The sequence below is a fragment of the Poecilia mexicana genome, unplaced genomic scaffold (genome assembly GCF_051168715.1).
Source record: "Poecilia mexicana isolate PSO_F unplaced genomic scaffold, ASM5116871v1 scaffold_3, whole genome shotgun sequence".
Lineage (NCBI taxonomy): Eukaryota > Metazoa > Chordata > Actinopteri > Cyprinodontiformes > Poeciliidae > Poecilia > Poecilia mexicana.
In genome coordinates this window covers 23,359,101-23,379,889 of record NW_028263372.1, presented here as the reverse complement: position 1 = coordinate 23,379,889, position 20,789 = coordinate 23,359,101, and the positions used below count along the sequence as shown (strand labels likewise).

At 36.5% G+C, this 20,789-nt stretch overlaps 1 protein-coding gene across 1 annotated transcript in view; it reads left to right on the top strand.

The window, feature by feature from the left end:
* Positions 1–1,060, top strand: part of spon1a (spondin 1a) — a 54,344-nt gene extending 53,284 nt beyond the window's left edge. Inside the window, exon 16 of the mRNA XM_088004345.1 lies at positions 8–1,060. Within this exon, the coding sequence (XP_087860471.1) occupies positions 8–171 (164 nt within the window). The 3' untranslated portion in view covers positions 172–1,060. The remainder of the gene's footprint in view (positions 1–7) is intronic.
* Positions 1,061–20,789: the final 19,729 nt, after the last annotated feature.

The following is a 20,789-nucleotide window of genomic DNA, read 5'->3' as shown; positions in this document are numbered from 1 at the left end:
CCTTTAGGTTGCAGAATGAGGCCCTGGTCTAGCTGGTCAGAATGCACCAAGCTCTGTGGTGGAGGTATACAGGAACGACTTATGACTGTGAAGCAGAAGTTTAAGACTGCCCAGCTGTCCAGCTGCAAGGATAGAAAAGAGATCAGGGCATGTAATGTCCAACCCTGCTAAGATGTATCAATGGGAGGAAGGCTGAAACAGGAAGAGACACGGTCTGAGAAGAAGAAGAAGAAGAAGAAGAAGAAGAAGAAGAAGAAGAAGAAGAAGAAGAAGAAGAAGAAGAAGAAGAAGAAGAGCACACTGTCGCACAATGATCCAATGCACTCTGTTTAGGGCTGAAACAACAACTTTCTTGAATCTGTACGTGTAAATCCAGAGCTCAGGTCATTTGTTATTAAGTGAAAATGAACTTTATGATCTCTCTGGAAGTCTGTTGATTCAACTTTGTTCAGTCTGCTGTGCTTCTAAAACTAGTTATGATACGCATATATCTCTTTTGCAGCATTACTGTAAACTTATTGTGGTGTGTGTGTATATATATATATATATATATATATATATATATATATATATATATATATATATATATATATATATATATATATATATTGAGAAAATGATTATAAAATTACTTGTTAATAATAATAATAATTAAAAAAAACTGCTTTAACCTGTGGTATCCCAAAATAATTAAGTAGATGATGAAGCACAGGTGTCCAGCCATTCCAGTGATTTATATGCACTTTTAGTTGTTCAGTGCTTTTTAGAACCCATAAAGCCATGTTGATTTTTTTTTTTTTTTTTTTTTTACCCAGCTTGATGGCTGTACTTTTAGAGGCATCATGATTGAAGACTATATAATTTGGAACATCATTATGTATCTTTTTGCAGTGTATTTTTTATAACAATGTGTCAAGATTCTTACCAAAGTGTTGTGTAGGTGTTTTCTAGTTGTGTGCTCCCCCTCCCCCTTTTTCTCTCTCCATTATTTCTGCTCTGCTAACATATTAATATTTTGGAATAATATTACCTTTACAATAAAACTAAATGTGACAACTTGTCACATGGATCTGTCTTTTTGTTCACACGGTTATGATGCATTTCATGTTCTGTTTTTTGCTGGGGTTTTTTTCTTCTTTGTGCTTGTGCTGCCACTAGATGGTGACAGGAGGCCTATAATCTTTCATAAAAACATTCCTGGATTAGCAAAAAACATTGTGAAGTTATGTTAAGTATTTACACACAACAATATACTCTCCCTCTCAAGTGTACATACCCCTTTAAAAATATGTTTTTGACATATACAAATAAAAAATTTATCAATTATATTGCCCCATATAACCTAACAATTCAACTAAGCAAGAAATATATCTGTTAGGAGGAAAAGAAAAAAAGTTTACACAAGACTAATACTCTGTGAAACATTGATTCGGTTTCTGCATTCAGATGTCTTAGGAAGAAGTCTGTCAGCATATCGCAATTTCACAATATTCTCCCCAATATTGGTGAATATTGAACAACTATTTGCCCCCCCCCAAAAAAAAATAAAATAAAATAAAATTGGGTAAATATTCTTTGGACATATTCTTCTTAGACTACGACCACATCTTTTCTCATGTTGGTGTTTTTTTTTTATCCCAGACACATTTTTGAGATGGATTTTAACACCGGACCAATGCGCAAACGGAAGGAGAAGTTCTGAATTATGACGTCGATTTTCTGCGCTGTTTTGGAATTATAGTCTGCCTGTAGTTTTAGCCATAGACATAATATAAGGATGCTATATTATGCTTATATTATGTCTATGGTTGTTAGCGATGGTAGCGGAGGAAGTGAAGGAAGCCATTCAGTCCGTGTTGGCCACGCTTCCATATCAACAGCCGCCTCGTTCAGATCTGCACTTCTTTCTTCGCAGTGGAGGATAGTTGTTTACATCGCAGGCGATTTCCAGTAAGCTTCTTAGCGTCAAGCTAGCACATTACATATGTCACGGGCAAACGTTAGTTAGCAATTGGATAACATTTAAAACCTCAACACAGTCCACGCCGATCGTTTCTCAACAGCTGAGAGCTCAGACCCTCTGTAGGAAGCAAAGTTTTGATTTTGCCAGGCTACAATTTAACAATCCAGTGGAATTATTTGTAGCCCTGATCATGTGTAACTTTTCTGCTTATTACAAATGTTAAAGCCACTCTTGCATCCCAAACAATAAAAAACACTCGCGGAGACTTTTCCTGTTTCCAAAGGAGTTTCTTTTACTTATAAAAATAATAAAAAATAATCTCGGAGTTGACTTCAAATTAAACGTTAATTTGCTGTACAAAAACCATTTCACTCCTCACTCCTTCACCAAACCATCAGATCAGACCCAGCAGCTGCTTCTGCTTGTTAATCACTGCCGGGGTCTAAGCAAAACAGATAAATAAATAAATACATAAATAAATATACAACAATAGATCTACCATTCGCATGGCTTTAAATCTGTGGAAATTAATAATATAGCAGAAAATAAATTAATCTATTTCTTAATAGGCTCCAACAACAAATGTGAAAAACAGTTGAGAATCTGATCTACTAAAATATATTTTTAATAATTACTATTCCTTGAGGATAAAAAAAAACTGCATCATATCTTTTTACAAGTTTTTAAGTAATTTAAGGATTTTTATAGTCTTAAATGTCTCTGCAGATCCCCCCAAAAATCAACTGTATTATTTATTAATTTTTATGTGGAGATATGATCTTAACTAAAGAAATATGAAACAAATCATAGACAGCTAAATTTTGCAAAGGAATGTGGCAGAATGTGATGACTTCTCAAAGCTATTTTTGTCTTAAAAGTAACATGCATTTTCAACCAGAAACGGCAAGTTATGAATTAATTCTAAATAAATGTCTAATTTATTTAGAAATGTGTTCTCTGGACATATTCTGCTCTTCTTTCTTTTTGGGTAGTGAGTGGAGGGTGGGAGTGTCAGGCTTTCCTCATGTTGCAGCCCCAGGGACAGGGGTTAAAAAAAATGCATATCACAATCCCTTTCCTGTTTCCATGCCAACACAACCACACATGGGGAAAGCCTACACACTCCACAGGCAATGGAGACATGGCAAAGGGAACCATTACAAGCATGACTGAGATGTTAAAGAACTGCCTTAGAGAGTACAGTACGAGGAGAGCTGAGTAGGATAAGAAAATAAGAAAATTAATAATGTCTTTTTTTTAGATTGTGAGAGAATTTCAAACTCCTTAAACTAAGTTGCTCTGTGGAGGTGCCTGGTCATCTGGCCCATGTGTTGCTCTAATATGTGGCTTAAAAAGCAACTCAAAGAAATACAGTGATTATGTAATGAGTCCTTCAACAATACTGTGATATTATAATGAGTTTCCTCTGTGAACACATTCATTAATATTTATATACTGGGTACAGACCACAGTGCTAACCCAAATTCTGATTCTATTTCTATTTTAGCTTTTTTTTTTTTAAACCTAGGTCATCTTATACAAGACATCATGGCCCACAATGAGTTGGCATCGCTGCCACAGTTGCATATTTTGGCATCCATTAGAAAAATCACAGAATTTTTTTTTTTGTTTTTTTGCAGCCAGAGTTCGGTGAAGCGACCGTGATCCAAGTTATTACACCATTGTGTCTGTGAGTAGTTGAGTAATCATTCAATTGGTCACACTTTTTCTTATGTTTGTCTACAAGCATGTCTTGCATGGATCTAAATTCTCATTTTGTGGAGAATCCTGTCATGTCTCGAAGTGTTGCCTTTGATGTTTTGTGTTGCATGTCCAGTTTTGGTGTTCAACTGCATTAGGATGGGACATGTAATATTTGCTAAGATGTTACCTCGTTTTTTTTTTGTTTGCTTTTTTTTTTATAATTAATGATCTGGGGATGAAAGTTTCCTACTCAAAGCACAGACTCTGAATACCCTAAGTGGCCACATAATCGTTAGCTGAAATAATCAGAAAGTAGGTCAGGATGTATCACACGGAGCATTCAACACCCCATGGTGAGTTGAATTTTCATCAGATTGCGTAACATGCGATTTAGTAATGTTATTGTCGGGTCACTGCATAAAGATTTCAGTTGAACTTCTGTCGATTTTGAAGCAGCAAAGTGTATGTTTGGTATTTATGATATATCAAAATTGTGAGTGATTGTTTTTTTTTTCCATAACCAAAAATATTTCTGAGAGCCCGGCTTACCTGCATATCAAGTTGTGCATGCTGCAGTGTCAGCTGCTCGGGAAAGTGATGCAGCACCTTGCCATGCCACTGAAAGGCAAGGGAGATCTGCTGCAGGGGTATTACCTGGAGCAAAAACCATAAAAACTAAACCTTTGTTTTGGAGTGTACGTGATTTCAAAGAACAATCTTTCATTTATAAGTTTTAATGAGTACATACGATTACTAATATAGTCATTTTCACAGACGAAATCACAAAGTCCTTCCGAGTAAAAGACAGACAATGATATAGCGTATGCCAAATTTTGACAGATTTTGTGAAATTTTTCTGTTTCACAAAATCTAAATGGAAAAAAAAAAAAAAAACTGAAAAAAAAGGTCATCCTAAATGAAGCAGAAGCACAGGTACAGCAATGTTTTCTGTTTCACATCCTTGCAGGAACATATAGGAAATATTAGATTTCATAAATCTTTTAACCTCAGGAGTAAAATCAAGAAGATGGCAATTCCTGCAACGTCTCTTTTTCAATAATGCATAGACCTGTGGAACAATTGAAATACTGTGAACTTATGATCCGCTAAGACTTAAAGCAAGAAGACTGTCGCATTTAGCACCAGAGCACACTTCAACATATTTCATTTTAGAAACATTTGCAGTCAGTGAGGCAGAGTCGGGGTTTTGATGTGTGACGTTTGCAGCTTGGAGACTGGTGATAATCTCCCATGGGGTACGGATCACGATCGCAACTTAATGCATGCTTAATTTTAAAATGACAATGGCTCCTATGCCCAATGTCCCAGCTCTCCCCCATATCCCCCACAAATCTTCTTTGCTGTCTTGTCGCATACTCGCCAAAACAAATATTTTGCGAGTATGGTAGAACACACACAAAACATGACAGAAACATGATTTTTTTTATTTTTGAGAGACATTAAAGACATTAAGTTTACTGATTAAAACATTCAATTGCATTTAGAAAAATATTTGTTTCACAAAGAAAAAAAAGGACCAATATCATATCTAATGCATTACAGCGAGTGGTGATTTGTCATTCTCAGTGTTAAGAAAAATCTCTGCCAGCGAGAGAGGTGGAGTGATTCAATACTGCAGTTCCATGAGATTAACCTAACATTTATAAACTGTAACTATTTTAAAACAAAAAACAAACAATACCAGTTGTTTTCTTTAGAAGAAAAGCTCAAGTTGAGATCAGTCAATGTCAAAATTTAGAATTAATCACTACAGGTCAAAACAAATTAAACTGCAGTTAACATTTCTATGAATAAAAATGTTAACTTCAGCCATCGATATAAAAAGGACATTTTTAAAATACACGACGCATATTTTGTTTCCTTGCTAAAAAAAAAGTTTTGAACAAACTTTGTGTGTAACTTTGTAATATACAACAGTGTCTCTAATTAAACAGACTGAATTTGTTTTGATTTTGACCCAAGCACACTCTCAGATCTAGTAGTCTGCGTTCTCATCAGTGCAGTATTTTTCTGCAGCTTCATCCTGGGAAAGCTTGAACCCTGTGATGTCAGCAGAGATGTTGATTTCTTCCTTCCACCCAGATTGCTCTGGGTCACAATGACTCAGAGGGAGACACAGAAAACCACCATCAGACCATCCATCTGTTCTCATATATTTTCTCATTTCTGTCAGCCAGTAAACATAAAATCTAATAATTAAGGAAAAACAACATCAGACAAGAAAGTGCAGCAAATAAAACACCAAATCATTAAGCTTAATCAACTGATAGTGTTCCTTTTTCCTCTCTTTTTGAAATATTGAGCTCGCCAGGGACCAAGCCTCTGCAAAGGGGATTTGTGTCTCCATCAGATTAGTAGAGGTTTTCACAGTTTGGATTAACTGTTGTAATAGTTTTTTTTTTTTTTCTTTTTAAACCAAAACACAATGAATCTATTGTTTGGAGGGCGCTAAATTAAACATTTCTGATATGCTCTGGACTGAACCTGAAATCATTATGTGAATGTCAAATTTCAACATCGATCATATGGAGTAAAAGGAGCTCTTTCTTTTTAACCTCATTTTTACTACGCGGGAACCACAAACAATTTATGTAAATAATGTTGTTCCAAAAGAGTGACGCTCAACTAAAATGCTAAGTAAAAGGTGAAGGAAGAGGAAAGAATGGGATCAATAAAATAATTCAAGGATGTCATAGTTAAATATGAACCGTAAATTTGGAAAAATTAGGTTTATTTAAAAGGAATTTGTGAAGGGGGTCTAATTCATATTTATTGAAACAATTAATTGTGGGATTTAGTTCTTGTACCAACCTTGTACCTAGTTCATGGCCATGTAGGCCAATATGAATAATAACTTTTCCAAATCTCAAACTATTTGGTTGGCTTTCACGAATGAGAAAATATAGGATGATCTTACACTACAAACATCTACATACATTTTTTTTTTTTTTTTTGCATGGATTGAACTGGCTGGGAGTCAAGTGTAGGATGAATTTAAATATTTAAAGAAAAAAAATGTGATATGTGCGCGTGTGGAAGAATTGTGTTTTGTTAAAAAAAAAAAAAAAAAACAGAAGCAAAGAAACACATAAGTCAAGTAACATACCATATTATGCCCATTAAAACTACGAGTTGTTATTCTCTGTGTGATCTCAGAGTAATATTTGTCCAGAAGAGTTCCTGGTCTGAAATTAAATCCCCCAGAATGAAGCCTTCGGGATGCTACGTTAGCTAACAACAGGCGCTAATGTTCATTTGGTCTCTACAGATTTTTAAACCACAGATGGATGAAAAGGCTTCTGGTAAATTACAGCGTAGCATAGTTTATATAACAGGTCGCACAAAGGCTCCATGCAGAGACTGTTTGTGCAGTAGAGAATATAGGAGACGGTATAGCAAAAGCAAATTACATTCATCAAAGATATTTCCAATAATTACATTTTTAAACACTGTGCAGGTTCATTTAGCCATTACTTGTGCTCCTCAAATCAACACAACATGCATCAGTTCAAGAACTTTATTTCTTAAATTCATGACTGCACCTAATTTACCAAAATGAAAGCTGCTCTAGCTACATTTAAGAGCCTGCTAACTCCATGATCAAACAGGTGTTTACTAAAACTATGAAGAGTAAAACACACTATCTGCAAATCAACGAAGAGAGCCACATGGAAAAATTACCTAAGCTAATGGCTCCCAGAGCTGTTTGCTCACACCATTTAAACCCTCTGACTCTCCTCCAGTATCCTTTCTCTTCTAGAGAAATATTTATCACAAACAATACAATTGCTGTTTTTGTCAATCCCATTTATTTAACCGGAAACGACTTTAGTGTTTTTCCCCCTGACCAAATGGGCTTTGTACTCCATGGTTTGGTTATCTCTTGACAATGCAGACCAGCAGAGCATGTGGGAAGTGTGAGGATAGCTTACAGTATGAGAGGCAGTGAAAAGAAAATCTAGGTCTGTACGCACATAATCGAACTCAGTCACTTCCTTTAACTATGACCAATTTAATCCGTCCACATGTTAACCAAGTGCCAGACCTCACTATGATCGTATTTTATTCAATGTCACATCTAGTAAGTGTTTTTGCAATGCAGAGGTAGCATTATAGAATATCATAAACCCAAAAGGACATATTCTCTTTTATAAATGCCAGGAAAAGTAATTCAATAATATTGCCAGGGGAACATCATTGCAAATAATTATTTTTGAATTTATTGCAACTACCGAACAAAAAAGTTCCACGTTTCCAGATTGCAATAATAATAGTGTGGAAAAACAAATGACAGCTTGTTGCAGGACTGAAAAATTAGATCATACAATTTGGGACAACCCAGCATGTGCTTTTCTGGTGAAAATATGTATTTAAAAAAATCACTTTTATTCCAGCATTCATTCAACTTCAGCAAATTTGGTTTCTTTTTTTTCTTCTTCTTCTTTTGCTCCATCTGACACATTTGATGATTTGAGAACTGTGTATCTTTTTTACAGTATAAGACAAAATTCTTACACAACCAATCCAGTATTATGATTTAAATATACAGCAAATTATTACAAACTAAGCCTCCTTTCCTTGCTTCCTGCCTAAAGCCTCCTTTATGCCGGGCAGAAACTAACCCACTAAAGCAGCCAGAACTCAGAGGGACCGGGGCAGGGAGGGCACATTACCCCCAAGCCCTGGGAGACCGAGAGGCATGGAGTCCTGTCCAGCCCAAGGTCACCCCAACACATCCTTGGGAGCCATAGGCTCCTGTGTAGTCCTATTTGTCTTTTGTAATAGATTTTACTGAAAGGACCTTTACTCAACAATCTGTATTTCGGATAGACATGCTAATACTTTTGCTTAAGAGAAAGACATCAACACCCCTTCCACCCCTTCACTTGCTGTTTGAATGTCTTAGTGTTTCTGGGATAAGTGGCTCGGGAATACAAACTCATTAGCAAGCCTCAGTAAATCTGGCACTCCAACACATCCATCCACCCCCAACATCTAATCAAACAGAGACACTACATCAAATGTCTTTAGAACAAAATGAATCGATTGGGTATCGCTATGCCGGTTCTGGTGCGCTAAATGATGCAGGCTGACACATCAGAGCTCCAAGACTTTTGCTATACAACAAAGCATAAAGATATCTCCTTTTAAAAATGCTCTATCCTGGTTTTTTCTTTCTTCCTCTGGATTTCCATTGTCTTGGACTAATCTTGGTATGATAATGAGGGTGTGCAGCTGTAAATGAAGCACGAGCAGGGACATAACAGAACTGGAGACCACAGTGCCAGATCTGTGAGGTTTCATCAGACCAGGTAGAATAATTAATTTGCTATAGAAGATCTTGAGCACACCAATAGCATGAGTCGAAGCTCAAACAACAAATATCTATCTACACAGTCTCAAAAGAAAGCTTTTGGTGCCGTTGCCTAGAAGTCTTTCCAAGTTTAAAAACAACCTCCAGTATGCGGCTTCTGGACATTTTCAAAGCAATAAAAAAAAGCATCCAGAGATTGCATTCTGACACATTTTATACATATTTTATAGCTTTTATATTATGTTGTGTTAAAACAGCTTAATAATGCTGACATAATGTGTCATAATTAGATGATAAATAGTGGAAGCTTTTTTTTTCCTTGTTAGGAGATAGAGTTGTGTCAAGCCTGTGGCTATTTGCATTTTAGCAGGTTCTACTGCCCTTGTGACTAACCCTGTTATCACATGATAACATTGTGCTTCTCAGCCATACCCCAAACGCATAATTTCTTAATTAGCTTACTTCAGTGTTGCTAAGCAATTTCAACTGCACCAGCAGGAAAAGAAGCTGTGAAAGCAATCATTTTAATCACAGAACATTTTTTTTTTTCACTATTTGGTTCCAATGGCTGTCAACAAGATAATTTCGGTGAAGTGTTTGTGAAGTATTGCTGCTTTCAGGAGGGACCGATTCTGTTTCCAAACTGACATTTAAAACGTTTTCAGACTCATAATGAGCATGCATAGCTATGTAGACAGAGAAAGCAGAATAAACGCAGATTAGCTTGAAGCCCAAGTGAAAGGTGGATGAAGCAGATTTTCCACCCTGGAAGAATCCGTACTCCCATCAGGACTGCCCTCCCACTTGGTTTGTAGAGTGGGAAGCAAGTAGTCAGTCTTGACTCGTGCCGTTTTTAGCTTGTTCTGCACCAGTGCCACCATGATTCGACACTTGGTGAGCAGAATAGTGATCAATCCCTCCACCTAGGAATGGAAACGGACAGCCATAGCCAGAGATATTCGAGCTATGGAGGAACTCGCTGCACTGTTACTATGGCAACAAGCCATGTGGGGTGGGGTGGTAGAGAGGGGGAGGTGGGGGGGGGGGTGGCAGTAAGGAGGGTGTCAATGTTGGCTCTCTCAGATTGGTTGCTGGTTTGTTTGGTGCAATGGTTCAGCCTAGCTTTTTGTGCACCTTGAACTAGCTGAGGCTTCTTGGATTTATGATGCAAAAACAGCAAAGACTGCAGATGTGAGTCATTGAAGCCCAGAATAATTGCTTAAAGCCATGAAAAACAATAACAACAACAAAAAAAGCCTTTTTTATATTCAGTGACATAATAACTATGTTAGAATTTTCCATAATGGAAGGATTCTGCTCATCCTTTAGCTCAGAAATGCTTTCATTCACTTATATGTAATATCTGCACTAAAACATTCAGTTAGTCTTAGTTGCTTTATTTTGTAATCTTTTTTAATTAAGAAAAAAATCACACAGAATACAGGAATATTACATTGCTACAGTATTAATATTTTAAGTATTTATAAATCCATTATATGTTTTTTTTTTTTTTTTCCATCTCTGTGTATGTGGTAGAGCAGTCTGCGTCCCTCAGTGTTCTGACCCCTGAGGATATACATGCAACATTTACACAGAGCCTCACCCAGTCTCTCTGATAAATTATTACTGAAATGCTTTCACAAACACATCATCTCACCGTGTCCCTGAGCGACTACACTGTACGCTCAATATCGTCGGAGTCCAGAAAATATGCATTATACAGAACATGTAAGCAGACACCTTGACGCAAAGACGTGAAACCGTGCACACACACGTTCCAAACTTTTGCCCCATCCCGGCTCTGTAGAGCCTTTTTCCCAGCCATCTTTTTCTCACAAAGATGCAGTGATGCTCTGAACATGTGTAAAGACTGTCACACAGGAATAGATCGTTCACATCACCCCTGGAGTAAACAACTCACTCAGCGGCACACTTCAGGACACAATCAACATCGTCATTATGGGTTGTTTCGCAACTGTGCTTCCTCACTCCCTAATGACAAGGTGCGTCTAAGAAGTTTACCAGCTTCTACTTATTGCAAACATTTTGAACTTTTACTTTTGCACGGGACAAAAAGAAAAAAAGTTATTTCATTGTAAAACCAGAATGAAAAGGCAGCAGGAAAGATTGATGAACTTTATTTTTTTACTGTATAAGTGCTGGATTGGTATGCATTCTTATTTGCTTCCTCGTTGGCACCAGTGGTCACCAGTTGGAGCAGGAACCACCGTGTGGATGTGCTTGTATTCGTCTTCCTCTCCTCTAATCTGAAGGCTTTGTCTGGGAGCGTTCTCCCTTGAGTCTCACCGGGATTAGCGGGTCTCTAACCTCTCTCTGGGATGTTCCCTCCCAAGGGGAACACAATGTCTGGCTGAGCAACACCTCTTGTTCCTGCAGCGGCTTTCAATCTGCCACTCATGAAAGAGTGGAGATGATGGACAGGCAGATGAGGCTCCCTCAGTCCCTGAGTAATATTACTCTATGCTCCAGCTCTGGAAATAACACATCAACTGTCCTTCAGTGCTGCATGCTTTAGATATATATTTTTTTTGTATCTGGATGTTCTTTTCCTCTACAGTAAATCCCAAATATAATTAACCCATGATTGGTGGGTGACCTCTGGTTCACTTACATTTATGTCAAGCTTATACACTGGCTCATACCTTATAACTTCGCTGCTCTTCTATTTTTAATTTAACAAACTCATAATTGCATTTACAGTTTGGCTGTAAATGAATGAGTTAGTATGAAATGAATGAGTTGTGATTGGTTCCATAATAAAGCCACACTGAGTTAGTATGTGATTCCAGTTGTGTTGCTTCCAGATTTGTTTTTGATGCCTCCTTAACTCTAATTCTCATATACAACCCACTTTAATTCACATATACAGAATACAGCGGTTCAGAAGAGCTGATGAATATTTCAACCATGTGTCAAATTATGCATTTAAAAACAAGAGCTAAGAGGTAGGTAAAAACAAGACTATAGCTGTCATGTGATAAAGTCTTAAAGAGGACATTTTTATTTTTTGCATCCAATAATTCTGGTCTGATTTGATTTTTACAAGTTGATTATATATTTTTTTAGACATGTGTTCAAACAAAATTAAATCTACCTATCAGAGAAAACAAACATATCTATGTAGGCCATCAGCTTGTTTAAACAACGTCTTGCAATTTATCCTGACACTGATGTCGACAATGTTGTAATAGTTGGGAAAATCCACAAAGTCACTCTGATTTCACACACGTATAATATATATATAATTTTTTTTTTAACAAACTTATTTTATTTGTAGACTTAGCAAATTTAATTGATGATTTTTGATCCACTCTTTTTGTATTTAATGTTAATTTTATCAGTTAGGTGTAGGTGCTCGATGTCTTGTCTTATCCATGCTGAATAGTAGGTGTCACAAAAAAAAAAAAAAAAGCACAAAAATATTGTGATTTCCTACCAGAAAAATTTCACGGTTAACTCGACAAAAGTGACTACATGTTTTCATAAAATAAGTATAGGCATGTATTTTCTTTTGCGATATGTATAAATCAAGAACTTGACATTGACTTTTTGAAATACATATCTAAGTACAGGTCTCTGTTTTGGATAGAGATTATCACTATTTGAATGAATACCATACATTTAATTAAAAGGTTGCATTAATTAACCCCCCCCCAAAAAAAACCAAAAAAAAACAACAGGAAACAGATGTATGAATTATGTTGACAAAAATCATAATTTTGATTTTGGACCAACCAAAAGTCAGTCCAAAAGTCCAAATCCTCCTCAAATGTTTTCAGAATATGGTTGGCGTGTTTGATTTGATAGAAGTAAGGGTAGGCTTAGAGTTTCATAACACTAGGTCTGACAACTGGGAGTTGCAACTGAGCCAACATAGATTATTACCTGCAGCTATTGGCACTGAAAGATGCAGAAAAAAAAAAATCCATTCCACTTCTGTTTGCCACTCCAGAATGCTCTGTACCTCTGTGGCTAATTTCAACATTGTTTAAATATTCTTTTTTTTCCCATTCAAGATAAAGAACATTCAATTTCCATGTCCAGGATGAAATTAAGTTAATTTTTAAAACAGATCCTATTGTGCTTGAAATTGTGCGCCTGCTTTTTTAATTAACAGATTAAGAATTTTACAGTCTTTACCTCAATCGATTGAGAAAGACATGTAACAATTTCGTTGCTGATGTGGGATTGCAAACATCCTATATTTGGACAACTAATGAAACACTTTTGGGTGTGTTTTGGTGAGGGATCTAGTTTTGCATTAATGATTTTTTTTTTCCTAAGCAGTTGAGGCACTACACACTGCCTAAGCTTAACAAGGACAGGTTTGTTGCTTTCTGTATGAAATCATCTCTCTGGATCAGTAAAATTCTTTTTTTCTTTTTCAAAAGATTCCATTGATTGAAGATAAAACTCTAAAGATATTCTGTGAATCTCTAAACGCTGCTTGTTGTCACAACTCCATTTAATCTAAAGGGCTAAGTGGCCCCTGCTCAGCAATGTTCTGTACCACTTTACCAAGATAATTAATTTCAAAGGAAAGAAACAAAGACTGCAAGCTGAAAATTAACCGTTATGTAAACTGACTCCTTTGCTGCTTGTTATAACGTGTCCCCTGTTCCCATCACAGTGGGATTATATTCTAATTCTGTCCCTGTGGACAGCAACTGCAAATAAAAAGATTTAGTTTTGGTTTGGCTTGTTGTCTTCCATTCTTAAACCGATATGTGTATATTTTTTTCATAAAGTCACTGGTTTTTTTGCATTTGCATGTGAGCATCCGATTTAAAAGTGATTTTTGGTAGGGAGAGTGTGGTTCAGAGGATCAAATGCTCTCTCTTGTTTACCGCGCCTCTAAATCTTTTCCCTCGGGTGTGTGCACCTGATCCAAATCATCTGGCTCCCCTTTGTGACCTGCAACACCTGCCACACACACTGTCCCTCACTGACTCATTATGCTACCTGTACTTACTTCCATGTCTTTCCACAGGGATATATCACGTCTTTTTAACCTGTCTCGGTGTCTCTGTCATCTTAATTGGCTTACATAATTATCCGCCAAAGTCAAAGCATTTTTTTTCCATCGTATTCTTCTGCGGATGAACCTGACTTCTTGTGTTTAACTTTGCCAGCTTGTTTTTCAGATGTCACGTCTTGCTGCATCACAGCGTTCTGCAAATAGTGCATGAGTGCTAACCTGTTACAGCTTCAATATGATTTGGGAATATAAATATGTTAATATGCAATGTAATAATTTGGTCACATAAAATGCTTAAAGTGCCAAAGTATTTAAATGTGAGTTCTTGCATTTAAAGACTTTGACATTTATGGATGATAAAGCAGGAACAAATGGAAGCGCTAAACACACACACACACACACACACACACACACACACGCAAACATTTCAAATGAGCATATTAACATGATAATCAAAGCAAAAGTTGATAACAACTCAAGTAATTTGCACTTTCAAAAACAGTCAACCAAAATTAGCCCATACAGGTTCATACAAACAAAAAGTATGCATAAAAGCAGAATGAGTCAGACAAATGTACTGAAAACAGGAGAAAATGGAGGCGCAAATAAGCATGAAGGCTAAGAAAAATACTGCAATCTCTCCATATAGAAAGCAATCCTTTCCCCTATATGTGCAAATAACATAAATTGGTTTGGTCCTAAATGACAGACTGTAAATAGATTTCTCATTACCGAGGTATCAGAGAGGTATCTCATGAGGCACAGAAGCAAAGAGCTCCAGCAAGGCTTTTGCAACCTTACTGTTGTAAAATGTATTGATAGTATTTAATACATGTACTTCTTAATGTATTGTTGCAAAATCTTGTGAAGAATCTGGAGGGAAGACAAAGGTGGGTCTTTCAGCATGACATCAGCTGCTTTTCCATTACAGATCAGCCCAAAACCTTGTTGATGTGCTAATAATGTAAAAAAAAAACAACAACGCACAATTTTGTAATTGCGGCGTTTCTATTAAATTAAAAAAATGCAATTAAAATCACACATACATAAGTTTCTTCACACGATAAGACATTAAAAAACAAGCCAAGAAATCACCTCATTCTGGCACACAAACATGAGTTTTTTTGTTTTTCTTTTAAATTGGCCTGTTTCCATTAAACAAATTTGTTTTTGTAATTCTAATTTGTGCAACTTTATCATCAATTAAAATATTGCTTGTGATTCCAAACACAATCAACTAAATTCAGATGTTATAATTGGACATTCAATCACCCAGTGAAGTCACTTACTTTAATATCTATGGAAATAAGCGCATATCAAATTTAACACCTTAGAACCTTCATGGCTTGAAGACACTTTGTGTGTAAAAAGTGGCCAAAACTACATGTGGTATTCAACTCGGTTCTCCATACATTACTTCCCTGTAATGAAGTTATCATGACAAAAAGGGCTTTTTTTGCTGAAAAATTGATGGTCATTCCTCTGTTTTAGACATACATTAATGCATGGGCTAATTTGTTCTCATATCTTGTTTTTCTGGATTACTCCTGTTTTTTTTTTTGTTGTTTTTTTTCTAACATCTGGTGTGAATGTCATGTCAATAGCCAACATTTTAAAAAATTTTCTTTCTAATTTTATTACATAAATATGTTTATTTGCGTGACACCTCATCACAGTCAAGAATACGTTAATTGGATGACTTTCTATCTCTCGTATATCTGTCTTCTCACAACATCTTGAATTTACTTAAAGGTTTTTCTCCTCACTTGTAGCACAGATGTTCAAGGCCTCTCTTTTAAGCGCACAGAAGAGCAAATTCAAAAAAAGAGCAGTAGAGGTGAATTTCTTTCCATTGTCCTTCTCCGTGCAGGAACCTCCTCAGAAACGCACATTGTTTGGTACAAAGCAAGCTGAAAAGCTTGGACACATGAGAATAATTTATAATAATTCTCATATAGTACTTTTTTTAGCCACACGTGAATTATGCTGTGCTCTGCTGGCTGCTCACTGCCGCATTTCTTAAAATTGTGTTTACCGTTTGACAACTTTAGACCAGTTTCACCAGAAAAGCTGCAACATTCACAGAGGTCAAACCACAATAATGTGGAATCCAGACCTAAAATATTATAGTCTACCGCCAGTGTTATTGTGCAACATAGCACTACTCGGCTGTAGTTAAAAGCAAATTATACATGTTAAAAACCATGATTGATATTTAATGGGATAAGGGTTGAATTTGGGTCCTCTTGTCAGCGAACTGACACCTGTGTCCACCTCCTCATGCCTCCAAGTAATGACCAGATCATCATCGATACTGTCAAGTCAAACTGTCATAACTCATACAGTGAGACATAAAATGCCAGTGTTCTCACATACTGAGCTTTGAGTGGCATCACGATATTTATAAAGGGAAATGACTCAGATAGGGCTAGCCATTTTACAGTCTTGTTATGAAATTGTATTTTTATAGCTGTGGCTGCTTTGAGTGACAATTGAATAAGCCAGGGGATGCATATAACACCGTCTGGTTTTCAGCGAGCCCTATTTTCTTTAGCATCGCTTTATTCCGAGACGACAACAACTGAAGAATGAGCGTTAAATGGCACTTACTAATTTAAAAGTCGATTTGATTTTAGAGGCAGCCAATGTTGTTCCCTCGCAAAAATCTTTTCGATGTTGTCTGGCTGTTATTCCAGCCTAACACTGTTCAGTTCAGATGTATATTTATATAAGTTTTTTTACCAAACAAACTAAATCACAGAAAATGCAACATTCCCACTATACAGCATCCAACAGACAATTTAAGAGGACAGGAAACAATGAAACACTAAAGCACTCAAATACTCTATACTTCCACATCCAGGTAATAATACCTCAGAAGGTGGTCGCCTTCATTCTAGGGTGGAGACAAGCAGACCAAGATCCTGCAGTAACGAAGAAGCCCATCAGATCAGACCCTCAATGCCCAAACAACTTCAATCCAAACCATGAATCGACCATCCAGAGATGGGGCCGTTAAAAGGGGGCCAAACAAGCCAGAGCAGCCCACGAGTTTTGCTGACGTTTAGTGACATATTGTTTATCATTTGTGAAATAATTATAAATAACCCTCATACGGGCTCATCGTCTTGTTCCTAAATTCTAGGATATGAACTTTAGTGCTATGAGTGAGACTCAGCTCATTAAATGGAGAATGGCTAAGGAAGGCTAATAGTCGCTGGTGTCAGTATTCTTTTTTGGTTCTTATCACTCTGTGAACTGATGTTATTAGCTGATAGCTAGAGAAAAAAAAAGGCATCGCTAATTGAAAAGCACTAAATTGGAAGGAGATTGGGAGAAACAAAGCGCAGTCTTCCAAGAAATAGGAAGAAGATGATAATGGTGACGACTGCAAGAAGTGAAAATTAAAGTAATTATGGTGAGGAGAAAAGCATGTAACTACAGTATTATTATATTTAGGAAGGAGAAGAAAAGCAAAGCGACTTGGAGTGAAGATTGTAGGTAAAGAGTGCCTTGTTTCAGTTGCCATGGACACCAAGTAAGCTGATTTTGTGCATTGCAAGCACTTTTCTCTGAATGAAAGCCCACATACACAACCAAACATTAGGTTCATTAACTATTCAACACAAAATTCTCACACAACCTTAACTCTTTAGCATTTTACATAATCAGCAACTCGCAAAAACATGTTTTACAGAGATCAAGTAATGAGGACCCGCAGCTGGGTCCTAATTAACAAAAGCTATCAAAGCCAAAAGTCAGGTTCAATCATCCAGAATGCCCATATATTAGCCAGACTCTATCATATCATAATAGTGGTACTTATATTATTTTAATTTCCATGTTTTTTTTTATGTATTCCTCCCCAAATTCAGCTTAATTAGAAAGATGTGGCCAAGTGAGGAAAAAAAAGAATTTTTGTCATGAAGCTTCGGCGCAAATTCAATCTGGAAGACTCTTTAGCTTCACCTGCGTCATCAATCAGCTCCTCCCTCTCATCACCCTGGACCTATCAGCGCTGGATCAAGCCACATCGTGGCCAATCATCGATCAAGCTCCAGTTCATAAGGACCTTCATTAACGGCCTCCTCCGCTTACCAGCTGCGATCAACCCACCTCCGCCCCATCTCCACCTTCAGCTCCCGGCTCTTCAGGCCACATACCTTCTTTGACCGTCGCCACCAGTACAGGCGACTGCATTCCTATGCAGCATCAGGAATGTTTGGCCTGAATGCCAAAGGACTTTAAAGTTTATTTGTCATTAAACTTTTTAAATCACTTTTTCTTTCTCTGTCTGAGTCTCTCCAGATTGCAATATCAGTATTTCACCTTTCTTCTTAAGCTAATGCAAATTAGAAATAAAAAGAAAAGTTTGAAAACCTTTAAACTACATTTTTAGAGCGAGAATCCACATTTGACAGATGCTGACTTCTTAGGCAAAATTTTAAAAAATAAAAACCTAATTCTTAGCAAGAATTAGGTATTTGTAGCAAAAATGAAGTAGTACTTTAGTTACGTTGCTGTTGTCAGACTTTCAGTGCTTTTTCTGACCATTTTTCTTGAACCAGGTAGAGAAATTGTGATATGGTATCAGAAAAAGTAGACACTGTAAGCACTACAATAATTCATTGACTAACAAATTGTTCTCCACTAATGATGCTTAAGGCATCTGCTTTGCAGCCTCAGCTTCTTCTTTTGCTAATTTCAACACTAAAGGGTTATTTCACTGTTTTAAGGATTCTGGACTGAATTGTTCATCTCTAGTTTAAATGTTAGCATACTTGAACTGGTCAAGTCTGAACCTAATAATTCTAAACACAATATTATTGAACAATATTATTGAATTATTGACTGTTGAACAGTTTTTTCTGTTCGTTAGGAAACAATAGGGGACCAATTTCAGTATGGTTTTGGGTATTATTTAAGCCTTAGATTAAATGAGAAAATAAAAACTTAACCTTTTGATAAGTTAAATGCTTTTACCTGGCTATGTCCCTCTTGGAAAAGAGATTGTAGATCTCAAAGAGGTTCTTAAATGGTTAAATATAGATTATTATTATTATTGCTCTAATTTGAGGTTCTTTAATACAAAGTTTTGAATTGTGAGATTACCGTGTTTGTGAAAACAGGGGAAAAGAAGGCATTACTCATTTTTCCCAAAATTGTTTTAATTCTTGACTTGTGCTGCTCTTGTAAATATAATATGCATTTTCTCATCTCATTAGCTGGATTTATCATTGTCCCTCTAGTTAAAGCCCAAACAGTATTCAGTACGGTCCGAAAATGTTAATTTCAGCACAATGTTTTTTTGTTTTTTTTTTCTCAGAGCCTGCAATCATGTGACAAAAGCTCAACACAAACACCGCAAACATAAGAGATGGGAAATTGCAGTGCAACAGAATGAATTTGCAGCTCATTATAGATTGTATTTATCTTTAATGGTTCAGAACAGGCTGGATGTTCTGTTCTTCGTGGAAGGAGTGTGAAAAACATAAACGCAGCCAGGATTTTTACCTCGTTTTAGTCATTTCTAACACAATTTTCTTCAATGGCCTGTCTTGTAAAATCTCAATAAAAAAAATTGGGATTTTTAAATTCTTTAGTAGATAAAATTGCATATACATTGAAAAATTCAAACTGCCTTCATTTATTCATTGATTTCTACACCTCAATAGAATCATAGATGTCCAATAAAACAAAAATAATGTTTGCCAATTTATGATAATCAGATTACGTAGCTTACATTTGCTTTCTCCTTTATAAGTTATTGCTTTTTTTCTCTTTAAGATTAATAGTGCACACACTAAAACTACATACCTTAATTAGTGTGCTTCTCAATCAATGCAATGACTCAGTGGATGTGAAATTGACTAAGCTCCCATGAGAACTGACAGGTGAAGTAAAAGCACATAAAGAACAACATAACAACAATGCAATGGCACATATATTGACACCAATTGTCCCATGAGAAATATAGAAGGCTGCCAACTGGTTGATTATAATTGGACTTCTAGAAGTCAAAGAAACGATCTGAAATTCTGAAAATAAAGAAAGAAAGACAGGCAGATATGTATACATTGTTTCCTGATTGAGTTTAGCGTGTGGGGAAACAACCTTGGCATTTATGTAGCAGAAGATCGTAACATGAAAACATCAACGAAAAGCACAATTTCTCTCAATAACCCAAAACTATTCTGTATTCAAGTTTTATAAAGTAATCTACGCGAACAGTATAGCAGATTTTGATGGGTTTTGAGTGGAAAGCGTTTTTGCCAATGAAAGCCTAAAATGATTTCACAAAGCGTAAAAAAAAAAAAAAAAGTAGGTTCTGATTGGCCATGTGCAGGAACGTAAAACCACACGAGGCTTGTCAGAGCACTGAGCGTTTTATTTATTTATTTATTATTATTATTATTATTATTATTATTATTATTATTATTATTATTATTATTATTATTATTATTATTATTTTGTTCTGGTTGTAAAGCTTGCAAATGCGGCTTTTTCGCTCTCGCCTGCTCGGAGTTAACGTGTTCAGCTTTCCCCGGGATTCGCATCGTTTCGCAGCTCTAATAAAAACAAATGATTTGGAGACATAAGTCGGCGTGATGCAAACGATTTATTGCAGCGGGAGTACACGCGCACATTTCAGCACATTGGACAGCGCACGGCGCCGCAGAGGCGGTGCGTGGATTCAACCGGTGGCTTTCGGCAGAGCAGCAGAGTGAGAGGAGTGCTTCACTCATTGTTACACAAAAGAAAACAACTCTTCGTGCTCCACATGTGGG